The sequence below is a fragment of the Capra hircus genome, chromosome 27 (genome assembly GCF_001704415.2).
Source record: "Capra hircus breed San Clemente chromosome 27, ASM170441v1, whole genome shotgun sequence".
NCBI classification, from domain to species: domain Eukaryota; kingdom Metazoa; phylum Chordata; class Mammalia; order Artiodactyla; family Bovidae; genus Capra; species Capra hircus.
In genome coordinates, this window is record NC_030834.1 from 11,475,552 (window position 1) to 11,493,102 (window position 17,551).

Here is a 17,551-nt window from a genome sequence, read left to right on the forward strand (position 1 = left end):
AAAAAGCAGACTTTATATTATTATTTATGTATATAGCTCTCTCTATAATGGAAGGCATGTCCCATCCAGAATTTGTATATCACATGATCTAATATGGTACCTGCAAGATAGTAGTTTCAGTAAACATTTATAGACTTTTATAAAATCTGATCCATGCTTAAGAAAACCTGGATTGTGCTTAACTATATAGTTAGTAAACCCAGGCATTTGTCTGACAGAAAGAGAAAATGTAGTATCTTGAACAATGTAGTAAGCCTGTGAACATAGCCATACAGTGACACCAAACTTACATATAATTTATCCTTGATTATTAAAACATCTTTAGCAGATGGCAAAGAATACCTTTATTATTTTCAAATTTTGAAGTGGCATCTATGACCAAGAAATTTTACAACTTTTAAAATAACAATCCTAGATAAATCAAGGACAAACCTATGTGAAAAAAAAAGCATATAAAATGTCAAAATGCATATAAGAGCAAAGGAAGTTCAGGCTGATCAAATAATCTTTTAGAATAGCTTATTCCCTCAGGGTCCTGCAATTAAGACTGAATGCTTCCACTGCAGGGGGCATGGGTTCGATTCCTGGTCAGAGAGCTAAGATCCTACCTGACCTGTGGTGTAGCCAGAAAAAAAAGGTCCTAAACATCCAAAGATCCAAGGAATTATTTAATCCTGAGAATGTTTTAAATTGCAGAGTTAATATTTACTAACTGTAAAATTTCAGTGATATAAATTACAATTTCAAAATTTGTGGAACTATATCAGTGACAAACACAAAACTTTTTAGTTGTATATTAATTCATTCAGAGATTAAATTGAAGACTATTTGGGGTTGTTTACAATTTTTATTATATAGCTGATTGTTAAAATAATGTACCATCTTCAGAGGACTAAGATATGTGTCTTCTTCAAAACCAATCTGTTTTTCAAGGCTTTTTCAAACAATAAGCCTTTGTTCACAATTTGCCAGAAGTCTTGAAAATTAGTGAGACAGTATCTGTAAACATTTGATTAGTAGTTTTTTCTAAAACTGTGTTTTAATTAATAAGGTAATAAATAGCTGAGTATTTAAGAAATTAATGGACAACACAAATCAGAATTTCAAGTATTTTATTTATTGTAAATCTTATGTTTGTATGTATATATATATATATACACACACACAAACCAAAAATTTTTTAAAAAACTAAAGAAATTCAGTTAATAAACTTATTAATAAACTTTATTATGAAAGGTTGTGAAAAAATTTTAGGTGCTTAAATTTTCATCATTCATACCATTTCTTCCATAGTAAAAATTCACTTTTTATCACAGCTGAGACAATAACTCACAGATACCACTAATTTTCTTGCACTTATCTAAAAAAACATTTTCTTTATTTCTGCAGCCTAATTTCTTGAAAAATATTAGAATCAACAGAGACATAATCAAGCACACCTTAGTAAATGTAAACATTCAAAAGTATATTAATAGCAATCTTTGAAGTTTCAGATTTTGGACTTAAAGTGCTCATGAGATTCTCAAGTGGTTTTATGATAGCTCAACTGATTGAAGATATTATAATTGCTCCTGCTTTTTATTACAGCTATGAATCAACAGCATATCTGATTAGTTCTATTAAATACTTCGTACCTTAAAGTTTATAATTTATTTAAAATGATGCTATTGTAAAAGGATGCTATGTTTTAACATGATTCATAATAGAAATTCTATTTTTAAATTAACTTGGCTAATATTCATTATCCATAGATAGATCCATGGAATCCATTGTCCAGAATCCATAGAAGCATTTATCCATAGAATGTTCATAAAAATGGAAGATAACAACTGTGTGTATGTATACACATACACACTTATAGTGTGTTTTTGCACTTTTTAAATAGTATTATGATATCTTGTGTATTTTGTGCATTCTTCTGAATACAGAGTATTCCTTTATTCATGAAGTGAATGAGATAAACAAAATTCTAATGTATGATGATTATTAGTCTGTGTAAGATTAAAAATATTACATATTAATTGGCAGCTAATTACTTTTCACAGGTATTAGATTATTACATGTTCAACCAGAAACTACACTAATAACAACTAAGGTCAAAATTCAGAGTTACATTTAAGCACATAATGACAAAACTTGAAACAATACAGTTAATTTGAGAATCATTATAATAACATGTTCAAAATAACATAATTCATGTCAGGTGCATTAACCTCACAGATGACTGAATAAAATGTATTCAGTAATGGAAATGAAAATGTTATCCTAAATTCCCTGGCTTTACTGCATTTCTTCTATTTCTCATTTCCCACTACTCAAGTTCTGTTTTTCTGTATTAATAAAGTCTGTTTTGTGGTATTTTGTTTTCATTCATAATTGCAGCAGGAAGAAAGGCTTTTCAAGAAAATATCAGGAAAAAAAAAAAAGTATTAGCTCAGTTCCCTGAAGATGTCTGCAAAATGAAAGGCTAAAAAAATAATCAAGTGAGGGAACTATATAAAGGAGGTGGAGGCGGAGGAGCAGGACGAGCTGGAACTAAATTTCCCTGAAATGATTCTTTGGGCTGTGGTGGAGGTGGCCTGTGAAGAGGTAAAAAAGACAGTTAATCGTATGTCTCAACTGAATGAAATAAAGCTACATTCATGACACCATTCTTAAAACCATCACTGAATTTTGCCTGGTGAGCAGCTGTTTCACAATTTATATATTCTTCTCCTGATGTTCACTTGGATTTCGGTGCATTCTTATTGCATAATAAAGATTATACTGGAGGACACTATTCAGTGTGCAATTCAATCATAATTTGAAGGACTTTTGGGGGGGGTGGGGAGGGGTGTGAAGTATTTTATGCAATGCAAAATATTATAATAAAATCTTCTCCTTTCTTGTTGATGCTAAGCCCATACATTGAGTCCCTCATTTTTCTTGTGCTTTTCAGTTCTAGAATTTCCATTTGATTCTTTTTTTAGGTTTTTAAGTTCAGCACATCTAGTTCTGTGTGAAATTCTCAATCTTGACTATTAATTCTGTGATACAATCATCATAGTTATTTAAAGTCTGTACCTAATAAACTCGACTAACTGGATACCCTCTGAGTGCATTTTCTTGGTTTTAGTCACATTTTCTTTTCTTGTATGTCTAGCTTTTTAAATTGAGATAGTGAAAGTGAACATTGCTCAGTCATATCTGACTCTTTGCAACCCATGGACTATAGAGTCCACAGAATTCTCCAGGCCAGAATCCTGGAGTGGGTAGCCTTTCCCTTCTCCAGGGGATCTTCCCAACCCAGGGATCGAACCCAGGTCTCCTGCATTGCAGGCAGATTCTTTACCAGCTGAGCCACCAGGGAAGCCCAAGAATACTGGAATGGGCGGCCCATCCCTTCTCCAGCGGATCTTCGTGACCCAGGAATCAAACCAGCGTCTCCTGCACTGCAGGATTTTTTTACCAATTAAGCTATTTTAAATTGGGGGCAAACAGTGAAAGAAAACAACCAAACCTGTAGGAAATAAATCGAGGGTCTGAGTCACCCTTGCCCCTGGGTCCCAACACAAAGCCTGGGATATTTGCTAGGGTACCATCTCCCTGGCAGGGCTCCAGGTTTTGTCCCCTCAGCCCCAGTTTGTTGAAAACTCTCCTCAGCTTTCTATCCTCGCCCATGCAGAATAGGTAGACACAATCTAGGACAGAAAAATGGTCCCCAAAGCTGAGGTCATCCCTGGAATACCTTCCTCTCCTGGACCTTAAAAAATAATCCTTCATTTCTTTAGTAGTTTTCTGATGCCTTCATATTTTCTTATATTGTCTAGCTTTTCTAGCTGTTCCTAATGGGAGGTCTGGCCAAACTTATGTGATTTGCCATTGCTGGTGATTATAAAGATCCTTGCTTCAGAATCTTATGGATACCAGAGGCTACAGCAGCTGTTCAGTGTCTTGTTGGGGCCTCTTTAAAATTTCATTCTGACACTTCACTAATATGACAAAACTTAAATAAAACCTCTTAAAAACTTTTCTGCAAACTGTGCTCTATCTATACTGTTGGCAATAAATACCGTGTCCTAAATTAAATTAAAATACAAGGCAACTATTGTGACATTAACCCTTGGTTGTATCCTGATCAAGTAATCTAAGTGAATTCACTTCAGACCTTGATGGGTACTGCTGAGGCTGCCTGGCTCCATAAGTTGGTACTGGAAATCTGTTTGTTTGTATAGGCTAAAAAGAAAAAAAAAAGTTATTACGACAATGCACTCATCAATATATTTTCTATATAGGTTATTTTCCACATAAAAATAATCTATTTAAAAATCAATGAATAGATGACATAATCTTAACATTTAAAATATTTTGCTTATTCAACATATCTTTGCTACTGAGTGTGGAATATTTAATCCTTTTAAACTATAGTTTTTAAATTCAATAATAACAAAGTATTATCTTGGCCTTGATCAACTCCATTAGTTAAAAGGTAACATATTAATATTTCCTAGGTCAATATATTTTAAATAAAACCTTTTAAAAATGTATTGCCAAACGTATACATAGTACCTAACTAGTACTGTAAATACCATCAATTTTCCAATACCCTTGATTCTGATGTGGAAAACAGGGAACTTTTGTGCACTGTTCATATGAATGTAAATTGGTCCAGCTACCACAGAAAACAGTATGGAGGTTCCTCAAAATATTAAAAACATGACTACCATATGATCCAGTAATTCTGAGTATTTATCCAAAGAAAATGGAACACTAACTTCTATAATTATCTGCACCCCATGTTCATTGCAGCATGGATTATGATAGCCAATATATGGAAGAGTCTAAGGGTCCATCCAATATGCTACTGGAGATCATTGGAGAAATAACTCCGGAAAGAATGAAGGGATGAAGCCAAGGCAAAAACAATACCCAGCTGTGGATGTGACTGGTGATAGAACCAAGGTCTGATGCTGTAAAGAGCAATACTGCATAGGAACCTGGAATTGTCAGGTCCATGATCAAGGCAAATTGGAAGTGGTCAAACAAGAGATAGCAAGAGTGAATGTCGACATTCTAGGAATCAGCAAACTAAAATGGACTGGAATAGGTGAATTTACCTCAGATGACCATTATATCTACTACTGTGGGCAGGAATCCCTCAGAAGAAATGGAGTAGCCATCATGGCCAATGAAAGAGTCCGAAATGCAGTACTTGGATGCAATCTCAAAAACGACAGAATGATCTCTGTTCGTCTCCAAGGCAAACCATTCAATATCACAGTTATCCAAGTCTATGTCCCAACCAGTAACGCTGAAGAAACTGAAGTTGAACAGTTTTATGAAGACCTACAAGACCTTTTAGAACTAACACCCAAAAAAGATGTCCTTTTCATTATAGGGGACTGGAATGCAAAAGTAAGAAGTCAAGAAACACCTGGAGTAACAGGCAAACTGGCCTTGGAATACGGAATGAAGCAGGACAAAGACTAATAGAGTTTTGCCAAGAAAATGCACTGGTCATAGCAAACACCCTCTTCCAACAACACAAGAGAAGACTCTACACATGGACCTCACCAGATGGTCAACACCAAAATCAGATTGATTATATTCTTTGCAGCCAAAGATGGAGAAGCTCTATACAGTCAACAAAAACAAGACCAGGAGCTGTCTGTGGCTCAGATCATGAACTCCTTATTACCAAATTCAGACTCAAATTGAAGAAAGTAGGGAAAACTGCTAGACCATTCAGGTATGACCTAAATCAAATCCCTTATGATTATATAGTGGAAGTGAGAAATAGATTTAAGGGCCTAGATCTGATTGATAGAGTGCCTGATGAACTATGGAATGAGGTTTGTGACACTGTACAGGAGACAGGGATCAAGACCATCCCCATGGAAAAGAAATGCAAAAAAGCAAAATGGCTATCTGGGGAGGCCTTACAAAGAGCTGTGAAAAGAAGAGAAGCGAAAAGCAAAGGAGAAAAGGAAAGATATAAGCATCTGAATGCAGAGTTCCAGAGAATAGCAAGAAGAGGTAAGAAAGCCTTCTTCAGTGATCAATGCAAAGAAATAGAGGAAAAGAACAGAATGGGAAAGACTAGAGATCTCTTCAAGAAAATTAGAGATACCAAGGGAACATTTCATGCAAAGATGGGTTCGATAAAGGACAGAAGTGGCCTGGACCTAACAGAAGCAGAAGATATTAAGAAGAGGTGGCAAGAATACACAGAAGAAATGTACAAAAAAGATCTTCACGACCCAGATAATCACGATGGTCTGGTCACTCACCTAGAGCCAGACATTCTGGAATCTGAAGTCAAGTGGGCCTTGGAAAGCATCGCTACGAACAAAGCTAGTGGAGGTGATGGAATTCCAGTTGAGCTTTTTCAAATTCTGAAAGATGATGCTATGAAAGTGCTGCACTCAATAGGCCAGCAAATTTGGAAAACTCAGCAGTGGCCACAGGACTGGAAAAGGTCAGTTTGCCTTCCAACTCCAAAGAAAAGCAATGCCAAAGAATGCTCAAACTATCGCACAATTGCATTCTTCTCACATGCTAGTAAAGTAACGCTCAAAATTCTCCAAGCCAGCCTTCAGCAATACGTGAACCGTGAACTTCCTGATGTTCAAGCTGGTTTTAGAAAAGGCAGAGGAACCAGAGATCAAACTGCCAACATCCGCTGGATCATGGAAAAAGCAAGAGAGTTCCAGAAAAACATCTATTTCTGCTTTATTGACTAAGCCAAAGCCTTTGACTGTGTGGATCACAATCAACTGTGGAAGATTCTGAAAGAGATGGGAATATCAGACCACCTGAACCTGCCTCTTGAGAAATCTGTATGCAGGTCAGGAAGCAACAGTTAGAACTGGACATGGAACAACAGACTGGTTCCAAATAGGAAAAGGAGCATGTCAAGGCTGTATATTGTCACCTTGCTTATTTAACTTCTATGCAGAGTACATCATGAGAAAAGCTGGACTGGAAGAAACACAAGCTGGAATCAAGATTGCCGGGAGAAATATCAATAACCTCAGATATGCAGATGACACCACCCTTATGGCAGAAAGTGAAGAAGAACTAAAAAGCCTCTTGATGAAAGTGAAAGTGGAGAGTGAAAAAGTTGGCTTAAAGCTCAACATTCAGAAAATGAAGATCATGACATCCGGTCCCATCACTTCATGGGAAATAGATGGGGAAACAGTAGAAACAGTGTCAGACTTTATTTTGGGGGGCTCCAAAATCACTGCAGATGGTGACTGCAGCCATGAACTTTAAAGACACTTACTCCTTGGAAGAAAAACTATGATCAACCTAGATAGCATATTCAAAAGCAGAGACATTACTTTGCAGACTAAGGTCCATCTAGTCATGGTTTTTCCAGTGGTCATGTACGGATGTGAGAGTTGGACGGTGAAGGAGGCTGAGCGCTGAAGAATTGATGCTTTTGAACTGTGGTGTTGGAGAAGACTCTTGAGAGCCCCCTGGACTGCAAGGAGATCCAACCAGTCCATTCTGAAGGAGATCAGCCCTGGGATTTCTTTGGAAGGAATGATGCTAAAGCTGAAGCTCCAGTACTTTGGCCACCTCATGTGAAGAGTTGACTCATTGAAAAAGACTCTGATGCTGGGAGGGATTGGGGGCAGGAGGAGAAGGGGACGACAGAGGATGAGATGGCTGGATGGCATCACTGACTCAATGGACGTGAGTCAGAGTGAACTCCGGGAGTTGGTGATGGACAGGGAGGCCTGGCGTGCTGCGATTCATGGGGTCGCAAAGAGTCAGACACGACTGAGCAACTGAACTGAACTGAACTGAAGGGTCCATCTGTGGCAAACACACGTACATATATACGAATATTATTCAACCAACAAACAAAACGATATCTTGCCATTTGTGACAACATGGATGGACTACAGGCATTCAGGCTAAGTGAAATGAGTCAGAAAGAGGACAAATATCGTATGATCTCACTTATATGTGGAATCTAAAAATAAACAAAAAAACACCAAATGGTTAGATACAGAGAACAGATTGGAGACTCACAGAGGGCAGAGAGGCAAATGGATAAAAACAGATGAAGGTGGTTAAAAGATAATAATTTCCAGTTGTAAAATAAATCATAGGGATGTAAGGTACAGCATGGTGCCTTTGGTAATAATACTTCATTGCATATTTGAAAACTGCTAAGCGTGTAAATCTTAAAAGTTCTCATCACAAGGAAAAAAAATGTGTAACTATGTACAACAGTGGATGTTAATGAGACTTACTGTGGTGCTCATTTCATACTGTATACAAATATTGAACCACGTTGTACACCTGAAACTTATATAATGTGATATGTCTGAAAGTAAAAGTGAAAGGCACTCAGTTGTGCTCAGCCCTTTGCAACCCCCTGGACTATACAGTCCATGGAATTCTCCAGGCCAGAATATTAGAGTGGGTAGGGGATGCACAGAGTTGGACACAACTGAAGCGACGCAGCAGCAGCAGCAGCAGCAGCAGCCTTTCCCTTCTCCAGGGGATCTTCCCATCCCAAGGATCAAACCCAGGTCTCCCACATTGCAGGCAGATTCTTTATCAGCTGATCTACAAAGAAAGCCTGTGATGTGTCTATTTTATCTCAGTTTTTAAAAAGTAGAACACCAGAGTCACCAGGGATGGGAAATTACTGCTTCACGGGTTCAGAGTTTCTGTCTGGGGTAAAGAAAAAGTTTTAGAAATAGCAGTGATGATTATACAACACTGTGAATGTAATTAATGCCACTGAATTGTATATTTAAAAATGGTCAAAATGGCAACTTTTATAGCATGTATATTTTACCACAATTGAAAATGAAAAAAAAATGTCAAAGACAAAAAATTATATATTACATAATTTCTAACTTGTATACAGGGACTGTGTGATCATCCTATATATGCAGAAATATGGAAAAATCCCCGAGACTTATGGTTAAGGGAAAAGGGCTTAACAATTTGTTTCTTTTTTATAAAAGGAAAGGGAGAAGAACAGAGAGATTTCATACATATCCTTCCATTTTAGAAGCATATCTAATCATTTAACCTCCTTGTAATTGGAAAGACTTTAAAAGTTTGACAGTACCAAATGCTGCCAAAATTTACTTTGACAGGAATGCTCATACACCACTGACAATGCAATCACCCAATGGCATAATCCTTTTGGAAAACAATTTGACATTTTCAAGTAAACATTCAAATATCTTTCAACCCAGCAATTTAACTTTGGTATATTCCTATATCAGAGTTCTCTAATAGAATTTTCTGTAATGATGGAAACATTCTATGCCTATGGTGCCCCTACAATAGTAGTCACAGGTGATCTATTGAGCATCTAAAATGTCAGTGGGGAATAGAATTCTTAACTTTATTTAATATAACATAAAATTTAAATAGCCACATGTGGATAGTAACCACTGTAGTAGTACCACCCTAGAACTCACACACATGCATGAGTAACATATAGAATGTTCATCTCAGCTTTATTTGTAATAATGAACAATTGGAAACTGGTAAAAGAAAAATGGATTTTTAAACTGTGTGGAATTTATGTAATATAATATCAACAGTGAAAATGAATGCATTAGAGCTACATCTATTGATAGAGATAAACCACAAAGCAATGTTATGGGGAAAAAGCATGATGCAGATACATGTGTAAGACAGCAAACAAAACATTATACAACGTTTAAAAGCAGATCAAGCATTAGTATACTGTATTGGCGTTTTTCTTTCTGGCTTACTTCACTCTGTATAATCAGCTCCAGTTTCATCTGATGCTGGGAGCCAGCGTGAGGAATTGCACCCTTGACAAGGTCATGCAGCAGAGCTCTGATGGCAAGGCTAATCAGACCTCAGGTTTTCCCCCTGGAATTTCCTGAGCATCCACCCCCCCGAAAAAATAAGAATCTGCCTGCTTTTCCACCCTTCTGATATTTTCTGGAAAAAGTCAAATCAGGGCTTTAGTCTTCTGCATTTGAAAGGGATGTTTCAGCTCAAACCCCCTCTGATAGCTCTCTAGCTTGCCTAACAGGTTCCCCGGACCTCTTACAGCTTATGAATTACTTACAGCCCCCCAACTGCAAGAGGCACAAAGCTTAAAGCATCAGAGCCTTTTCTAAAGAGTTAAAAATCATATTGGTAGAGGATTTTCACTGTTGACTCAATGATTGCTGCCAGGCCTCCATATTCTTTATCTTTTAGGCACCTGGGAGGATGTTAATCAATGTAAACTGGATATGGAAAAAGATATATAATAGTTTTGATGTTAGCAACACTAGACTTTTGAGTTAATTACTTTTCTCTTTGTTATATATCACTGCACTCCTCTTGCGTCCTTGCTATGTAAGAATGTAACTTTATTTAGTGCTTTCTGAGAAGGGTACCAGACTTTGGGAAGATCAACACAAATAAGTCTTCTGGTTGACAAACTCTTATCAGAAAAAAGGCTATAAAATGTTAATTGGCCCTTTTGGCAGGAAGATGATGTAAATTACCTAAGACTTGTGTATACAATTAGGTATGCAGAGAGAAAAGCCTGGTTTTGATAAGAGTCTGGACTGCTAACACTGCATAACTTTGTGTTACCCATTGATCTCCATGTTTTATCAAAAGTATAAAAGGCCTTCTGAACAATAGAGGACAGGGCCAGTCTCTGGACTGGTTTCCCCCATGTCTCCTCTTTACTCTAATTTCAGGCTGAATTCCCATCTGGGGTGTGGAGGCTCACCATGTCTACTTACTTGCCCCGGCTTTTAAGATCCACGCAAGGGGGAGCCCAAGGCGGGGCACCCCCCAATATTCAAGAGGACACCAGTGGCCTAAGGACACCAGTGGCCTAACGTAGATGGTGCAAGCTCCTTGTGTGGAACTTTATTGGCTTCCCATGTAAACCAAGTTGTTCAGCCTCTTTCTCCACTTAATTTTCCTACTACACTATTTCTTCCTAATCTAATCTTATATTAATAAATAAATAAGTTTTCCTCGCCAACGCCATCCCCGCTTCGAATTCCCTGGATCCACCGGGGCTGGACCCCGGCAATCTACCTCATTAGAACTGATTCAAATGTATCCTTTTTAATGGCTGAGTAATACTCCATTGTGTATACGGTATACTAACGCATATATACGGAATTTAGAAAGATAGTAATGATAACCCAGTTTGTGAGACAGCAAAAGAGACATAGATGTATGGAACAGTCTTTTGGACTCTGTGGGAGAGGGAGAGGGTGGGATGATTTGGGAGAATGGCACTGAAACATGTATAACATAAGAAACGAATCGCCAGTCCAGGTTCGATGCAGGATATAGGATGCTTGGGGCTGGTGCACTGCGATGAACCAGAGAGATGGTATGGGGAGGGAGGTGGGAGGGGGGTTCAGGATTGGGAACACGTGTACACCTGCAGTAGATTCATGTTGATGTATGGCAAAACCAATACAATATTGTAAAGTAAAAATAAATAAATAAATAATAATAAAAATAGAAAGAAGACATTAACACACAAAATAAATAAATAAATAAAAGCAGATAAAGCAACATTTTGTTATTTCCTAGGGATATATGCATATTAGAAAAAGTGTATTACTATCCCAGTACTCCCTAATATACTCCAAAGGACAGTGATTGCTGGTCCCCTTGCTGAAACAACTATACCTATTACTCCAGGAGCTCAGCACCAGATTTTTAGTTAGATGCCCTGGGGAAGCCAGGTATTAAAAACAGAAAGATAGCAGACATAGGGAAAAAGAGTGACAGCATAAAACCCAGGATATTTTCTAGGCTTGGTTTCAAGGCAAGACATTCTCAGTGTCTTGAGACAATGTTTTCCTCCCATCTCCTCTAAGCCAGGGACCCTAGTGCTATTCCATTAACTAACCCAGAGGCCATCTGCAGACCACACTCCTAAACTCTTTGGAAAATATCTATGTTTATTCCTATGTGTGCATGTTCAGTCGCTCAGTTGTGTCCAACTCCTTGCAATCCCATGAACTGTAACCCTCCAGGCTCTCCAGGCAAGAATACTGAGTGGGCTGCCATCTCCTACTCCAGGAGATCTTCCTGACCCAGGGATCAAACCCAACTCTGCTGTGTCTCCTGCACTGGCAGGCAGATTCTTGACCACTGCACCACCTGGTATATTATGTAATAATTTTTTAAGCTTTAAAAATGTAATGTGCTGCACTCAGTTGCTCAGTCATGTCCAACTCTTTGCAACCCCATGGAATGTAGCCTGCCAGGCTCCTCTATCCATGGAGATTCTCCAGGCAAGAATACTGGAGTGGGTTGCCATGCCCTCCTCAAGGGATCTTCCCAACCCAGGGACTAAACCCAGGTCTCCCACATTGCAGGCAGTTTTTTTACCAGCTGAGCTACCAGGGAAGCCCTAAAAGTGTGGTACCATAGTATAATAAAGGAAAAGAATTTTTCATTTAAACTTACAACGTTTCTGGGAGGAGTAACTGAAGAAGCAGGTCCAGGAACACTCGCTGGCTGTCTAGAATCTTTTGCTTGATTTTTGCCACCTGATCTGAAAGATACAAATACTTTTGAGCTAAATTAAGATTAAGACATTTCTACATGACATAGCATTAATATACAGACTTGTATTTTTCCAAATACAGAAGAATGATACTGGTAGTGGCGGTGGATATGATCATGATGACAGCTAAAATTCATATGGCATTTTTAATAGTTCTCATCCAGTTTTAATCCTCAGAGTACTAGAAAGTTTTCTTAATCTCATTTTACAATTAAATAAACTGAAATACTAAGAAATAATTTAGACAATCAGGCCAGTGTTCTCAAACTCCTCAAGTCTTCCTGAAATCAGAGACTACTAAAATAATATTCTTAGGTCTAAAGTAGTCACTCTGAATATCAGGAAGTCCAAAAGAAGCAAAACAAGCTGGCTGGAAAGATGTCAGCTAAGAGTTAGACATTGCCAAAAGGATAGCAAGTAAGCGATGTACAGGAGACAGCTATTGCTATGAAACTAAAATTTCAGAGATGCAGACTGGGGAATTATCTACATGGATTGGTCAGTGAAGCGTGAAAGAAAGTTAAGAGAAAAAAAGATAGAAAGGTAAATCTAGGGAAGTCCCTGGCAATCCAGTGGTTAGGACTTGGTGCTTTCATTGCCAGGGACCCAGGTTCAATCCCTGCTTAGAGAATCAAGATCCTGCCAAACCACTCAGTGTGGTCAAAAAAAAGGGGGTACAGGCATATGTCTCAATAAACTATATTTTAAAAACAAAAAGAAATCTATATCTGTTTTAGAACACATTAAAAAAATAAAGGTAACATGAGGATTCTCTAGGAAAATATTATGCAGTTTTTAAGTGAGGTAAGTGAGAAATAGGGCAATGAAGTAAAGGTGAGCATTCCAGGCAAGATATGATCATTTTGGAACCATTACCATAATAAAAACTAGCTATTAAGTAACTGCATTGTGCTATGGATTTTATTTGTTAATATTTCCTTATTTAATCCTCACATGAAGCCCTCCAGAGATAGGTAATATTATTATTCTCATTGTAGAGGATGTAAACCAAGGCTCAGATACTTATTATTTCTGTTCATAATTCTAGCAAATGATAGCTTTGCTAGAACTTGAACTTAGGTCTGACTGCAAGGTCCATGCTAACACATGCTACATTCCAATGCCAACGTATTAGAAATGATTGTTGAGAGAGAGCAACACAAGAGTCCAACATGTAGACTAGAAATGTCAGGTGTCTGAATTATGACAACCCTTTCTTTCATCAAAGATTATTTCTTAAAAGCTGATGATACATGAAATCTGTTTTCAAAACAGACTTGAAGAATACTTCTAGGAGAATTGATACTGGAAATAGACAAGGAAGAAAAAATTTTAATGGCATGCAAATCAGAAGTTGTAGCCCCAAATTCTACTTACCCCACTATCAGAAATGAAAGTCAAGTAAAATGAAGCCTAGGGCCATTTTCAGTAGTATACAGGTTGGTGTCATCATAACCCTTTTCCCTCACCATTATAAGAGATGGCTGAGTCACCACTTACCCTTTAATTCCTGCTCATCATGTCAAAAGAATAGAGACACAAACTAGAATGCTAGTTTTAAACTATCTTCTATGATATGATTATCATCATACATAATTAAATTACTTAGTAAGAATTAAAAAAAATAATCTAAGTACTCATTTGTCTGTGATCTCTTCCTTCTGCAGTAGCTTCTCCGTAGCTGGTTTCTCTTAATGAAGACAAAAACAGCCAATACAATAAGAGGAACAATTAGGAAGAAGAATACCAGGAGTCCGTCCCTCAGTGCAGCATTGTTTTCTAGAGAGAAGGAGTTTATATTAATGATAATTAAATTAGAAGTTAACTTGTATTAACTAAAACATACTAAATGATGATATATTTTACATTCATTTTCACATTGTTCAAAAGTCACACTGATATCAACTGAAAAACACTGAGAAGTCTTATTGACTCCTCCTGCTCACCCACTTCATTTCTGCCTTCCTAAAGGTAAAGTGAAAGTGAAGTCACTCAGCCGTGTCCAACTCTTTGTGACCCCATGGACTAGTAGCCTATCAGGCTCCTCCCTCCATGGGATTCTCCAAGAGTACTGGAGTGGGTTGCCATTTCCTTCTCCATCCTAAAGGTAACCACTTTTATTAATTTCTTCTGTAATCTTACACTGTTTCTTCATGCAAAGTTAAGCAAGAACAAAATATGTTTTATTGTGAACCTTTCTTACACAAAAGGTAGCATGGCATAAATGTTATTTTTTCACTTAGCCATACTACATATCTTCCCAAACCATACACAGAGCACCACCTCTTTTTCTGTTTAGCTATACAAAACTCCATTGCAAGGATGCCCTATAGTTTATTCAGTCAGTGAGTACCCACTAATACTTTCATTTTTCCAATCTTCGCTATTACAAAAACATATTACAATGAATAGCCTTGTATACATGTCATATCACATAGATGTACCTATAGAATAATTTCCCAAAAGCAGAACTGACGTATCAGAGGGTAAATGTACTTGTTGTTTTTTAAAGGCATCATCAACTTGTCTACCACAGTGGTAGTTACAAGTTAGCATGCCATATATCCAAACAAAACTATAATTCAAAAAGGTACATGCACCCCTATATTCTTGACAGCTTTATTCACAATAGCCAAGACATGGAAACAACCTAAATGTTCACTGACAGATGAATGGATAAGTAAGATGTGGTACTTAAATACCATGGAATACAACTTAGCTATAAAACAGAATGAAATAATGCCATTTGCAGCAACCTGGATGGACGTAGAGATTATCATACTAACTGAAGTCAGTCAGAAAGAGAAAGTCAAATACCATATGGTATCACTTATACATGGAAACTAAAATATAACAGAAATGAACTTATCTACAAAACAGAAACAGACTCACTCACAGACACAGAGAACACACTTCTGGTTGCCAAGAGGGATAGGAGGAGGGGGAGGAATGGATTGGGAGTTTGGGATTAGCAGATGCCAACTATTATATATACACTGAATAAACAAGGTCCTTCTATATAACACCAATACTTTGGCCACCTGATGCAAAGAGCTGACAATTAGAAAAGACCCTGATGCTGGCAAAGACTGAGGTAGGAGGAGAAGGGGGTGACAGAGGATGAGATGGTTGGGTGGCATCACCAACTCAACAGCCATGAGTTTGAGCAAGCTCCAGGAGCTGGTGATGGACAGGGAAGCCTGGCATGCTGCAGACCATGGGGTTACAACAAGTCGGACACAACTGAGCGACTGAACTGAACTGACTCTTTAACACAGGAAACTATATTCAATATCCTGTGATAAATCACAATGGAAAAGAACATAAAGAGAATGCATATATTTATATATGTATAAGTGAATCACTTTGTTGTATAGCAGAAATCAACACAACATTATAAATCAACTATATTTCAATAAAATAAATTTTCTTAAAAAGTTAGCATGCTAGCCAGCAATGTACAAGAATTCCTCACAATCTCACCCATAGAGTCAAACTACTGCATTTTTGCCAAACTGGCAGGTGAAAATTTATATCTTATATGATTTTAATTTGGATTTCTCTTTTTGTACCATGACTTGAGCAACTTTTCATGTTTAAGAAAATACTGTATTTCTTTTTCTTCTCAGTTTCTAAAAGTCCTTTATCTATTAGGGAGAAAAGTTTTGTCTATGATAAATTGGCAATATTTTTCCCATTTTGTCATGTCTTATGGTACAATCCTTTTCTCCATGCATAATTTTATTATTCCAAGGTAGCTAAATTTATCAATCTTATTTTTTTGTGGCTTATGGACTTTAAGTCTTATAATTTTAAAAATTCATTAGTTAACATTAATTTTGTCTGCTTCATGTTCCTCAGTGAAAGAATATAGCAAATATGAACATAAGTGGTAAACTATGAAATAACCCTAAATTTAAATTTGTAAAAGTACCAAAACTTTGTTTTAAAAGTTATATGAAACTACACAAAATACTCAACACAATTAAAAATAAAAATATGAAAACTTAAAGCCAATTTGATATATCATTTTATACCTAATAAGAAAAGGCCAAAATTTAAAGCAACACTGGCCAGGTTATATTAAAATTGGCACCTTCATACTGTCAGTGGCATTACACAAGCTCATTTGGAATTTTTATCAAGAACCATACAAAGGATTATACCCTTCAATCTAATAATCTCATTATGGCAATTTATGCTTCAGATGGGAAAAATGTTTGAGTATTAAGATGTACACTACAATGTCATCAGTGTATATCAAGAACATAGAGACAAGCTAATGTCAAATAATTAGATAACAGCTAAGTCAAGTTATGACACAATCCATCAATGAATTAAAATGTATAGTTCTGAGTTCCACTTCTAGCCAAAACGGGGTAACAGGGGCCAGATTTATCCTGCTAGCTATAGCAACCAGAAAACCAGACAAAATACTTAAAGCAATGGTTTTCACAACATTGGACATATGGCAATGAAGAGCAGTGATCCCTTAGAGCTTTACAAGGGGAGCTCTACAATTGCCCCAGTTTGCTGCCTAGGGAAAGTTAACAGATTGTGATGAGGGATGTGGGAACCTAAGCGAACTCCAGTGGTTTCCTTGAGGTGAGGAATAGATTCTGGTTGAGGAAGAAGTCAAGATAACTAGAGTTCACAAGCAAAGTACCAGAAGGGAGAAAGCTGCACAGACAAAACTTGAAAGATCTGCAGAGGGTTCCCCTCAGATACTCAGTTGAAAACTGATCAATGCATGCATGTAAGGAAATCACCTGAAGCCAGAGACAGAATCACCTGAAAGGATTAGTGGGAACAAACCCCACACACAACTCACACAGAACTAGAAAGAATGCCTTTTCCTACCACTTTTAGTGGAAAACTCCATAGTTAACTGCATTGAATAGAATAAACAGAAAAGGGTTTGCCTCAGTAATGGGGTAAAATCAATCCGAGGCTAAATGCTGCTCAGGTCCTCCCCAACAGAGCTTTAAAAAAGGTTCTAAAGAACCGTACTAC

The 17,551-nt window shown here is 37.2% G+C and overlaps 1 protein-coding gene across 1 annotated transcript in view; it reads right to left on the reverse strand.

Annotated features, from left to right (window-relative positions):
* The window catches only part of ADAM9 (ADAM metallopeptidase domain 9), a 96,394-nt gene continuing 79,938 nt past the window's right edge, over positions 1,096 to 17,551 (reverse strand). Inside the window, exons 19-22 of the mRNA XM_005698844.3 lie at positions 14,176 to 14,317; positions 12,439 to 12,526; positions 4,148 to 4,215; positions 1,096 to 2,579 (exon numbers count right to left, since the gene is read on the reverse strand). Coding sequence (XP_005698901.1) covers positions 2,480 to 2,579; positions 4,148 to 4,215; positions 12,439 to 12,526; positions 14,176 to 14,317 — 398 coding nt within the window. The 3' untranslated portion in view covers positions 1,096 to 2,479. The remainder of the gene's footprint in view (positions 2,580 to 4,147; positions 4,216 to 12,438; positions 12,527 to 14,175; positions 14,318 to 17,551) is intronic.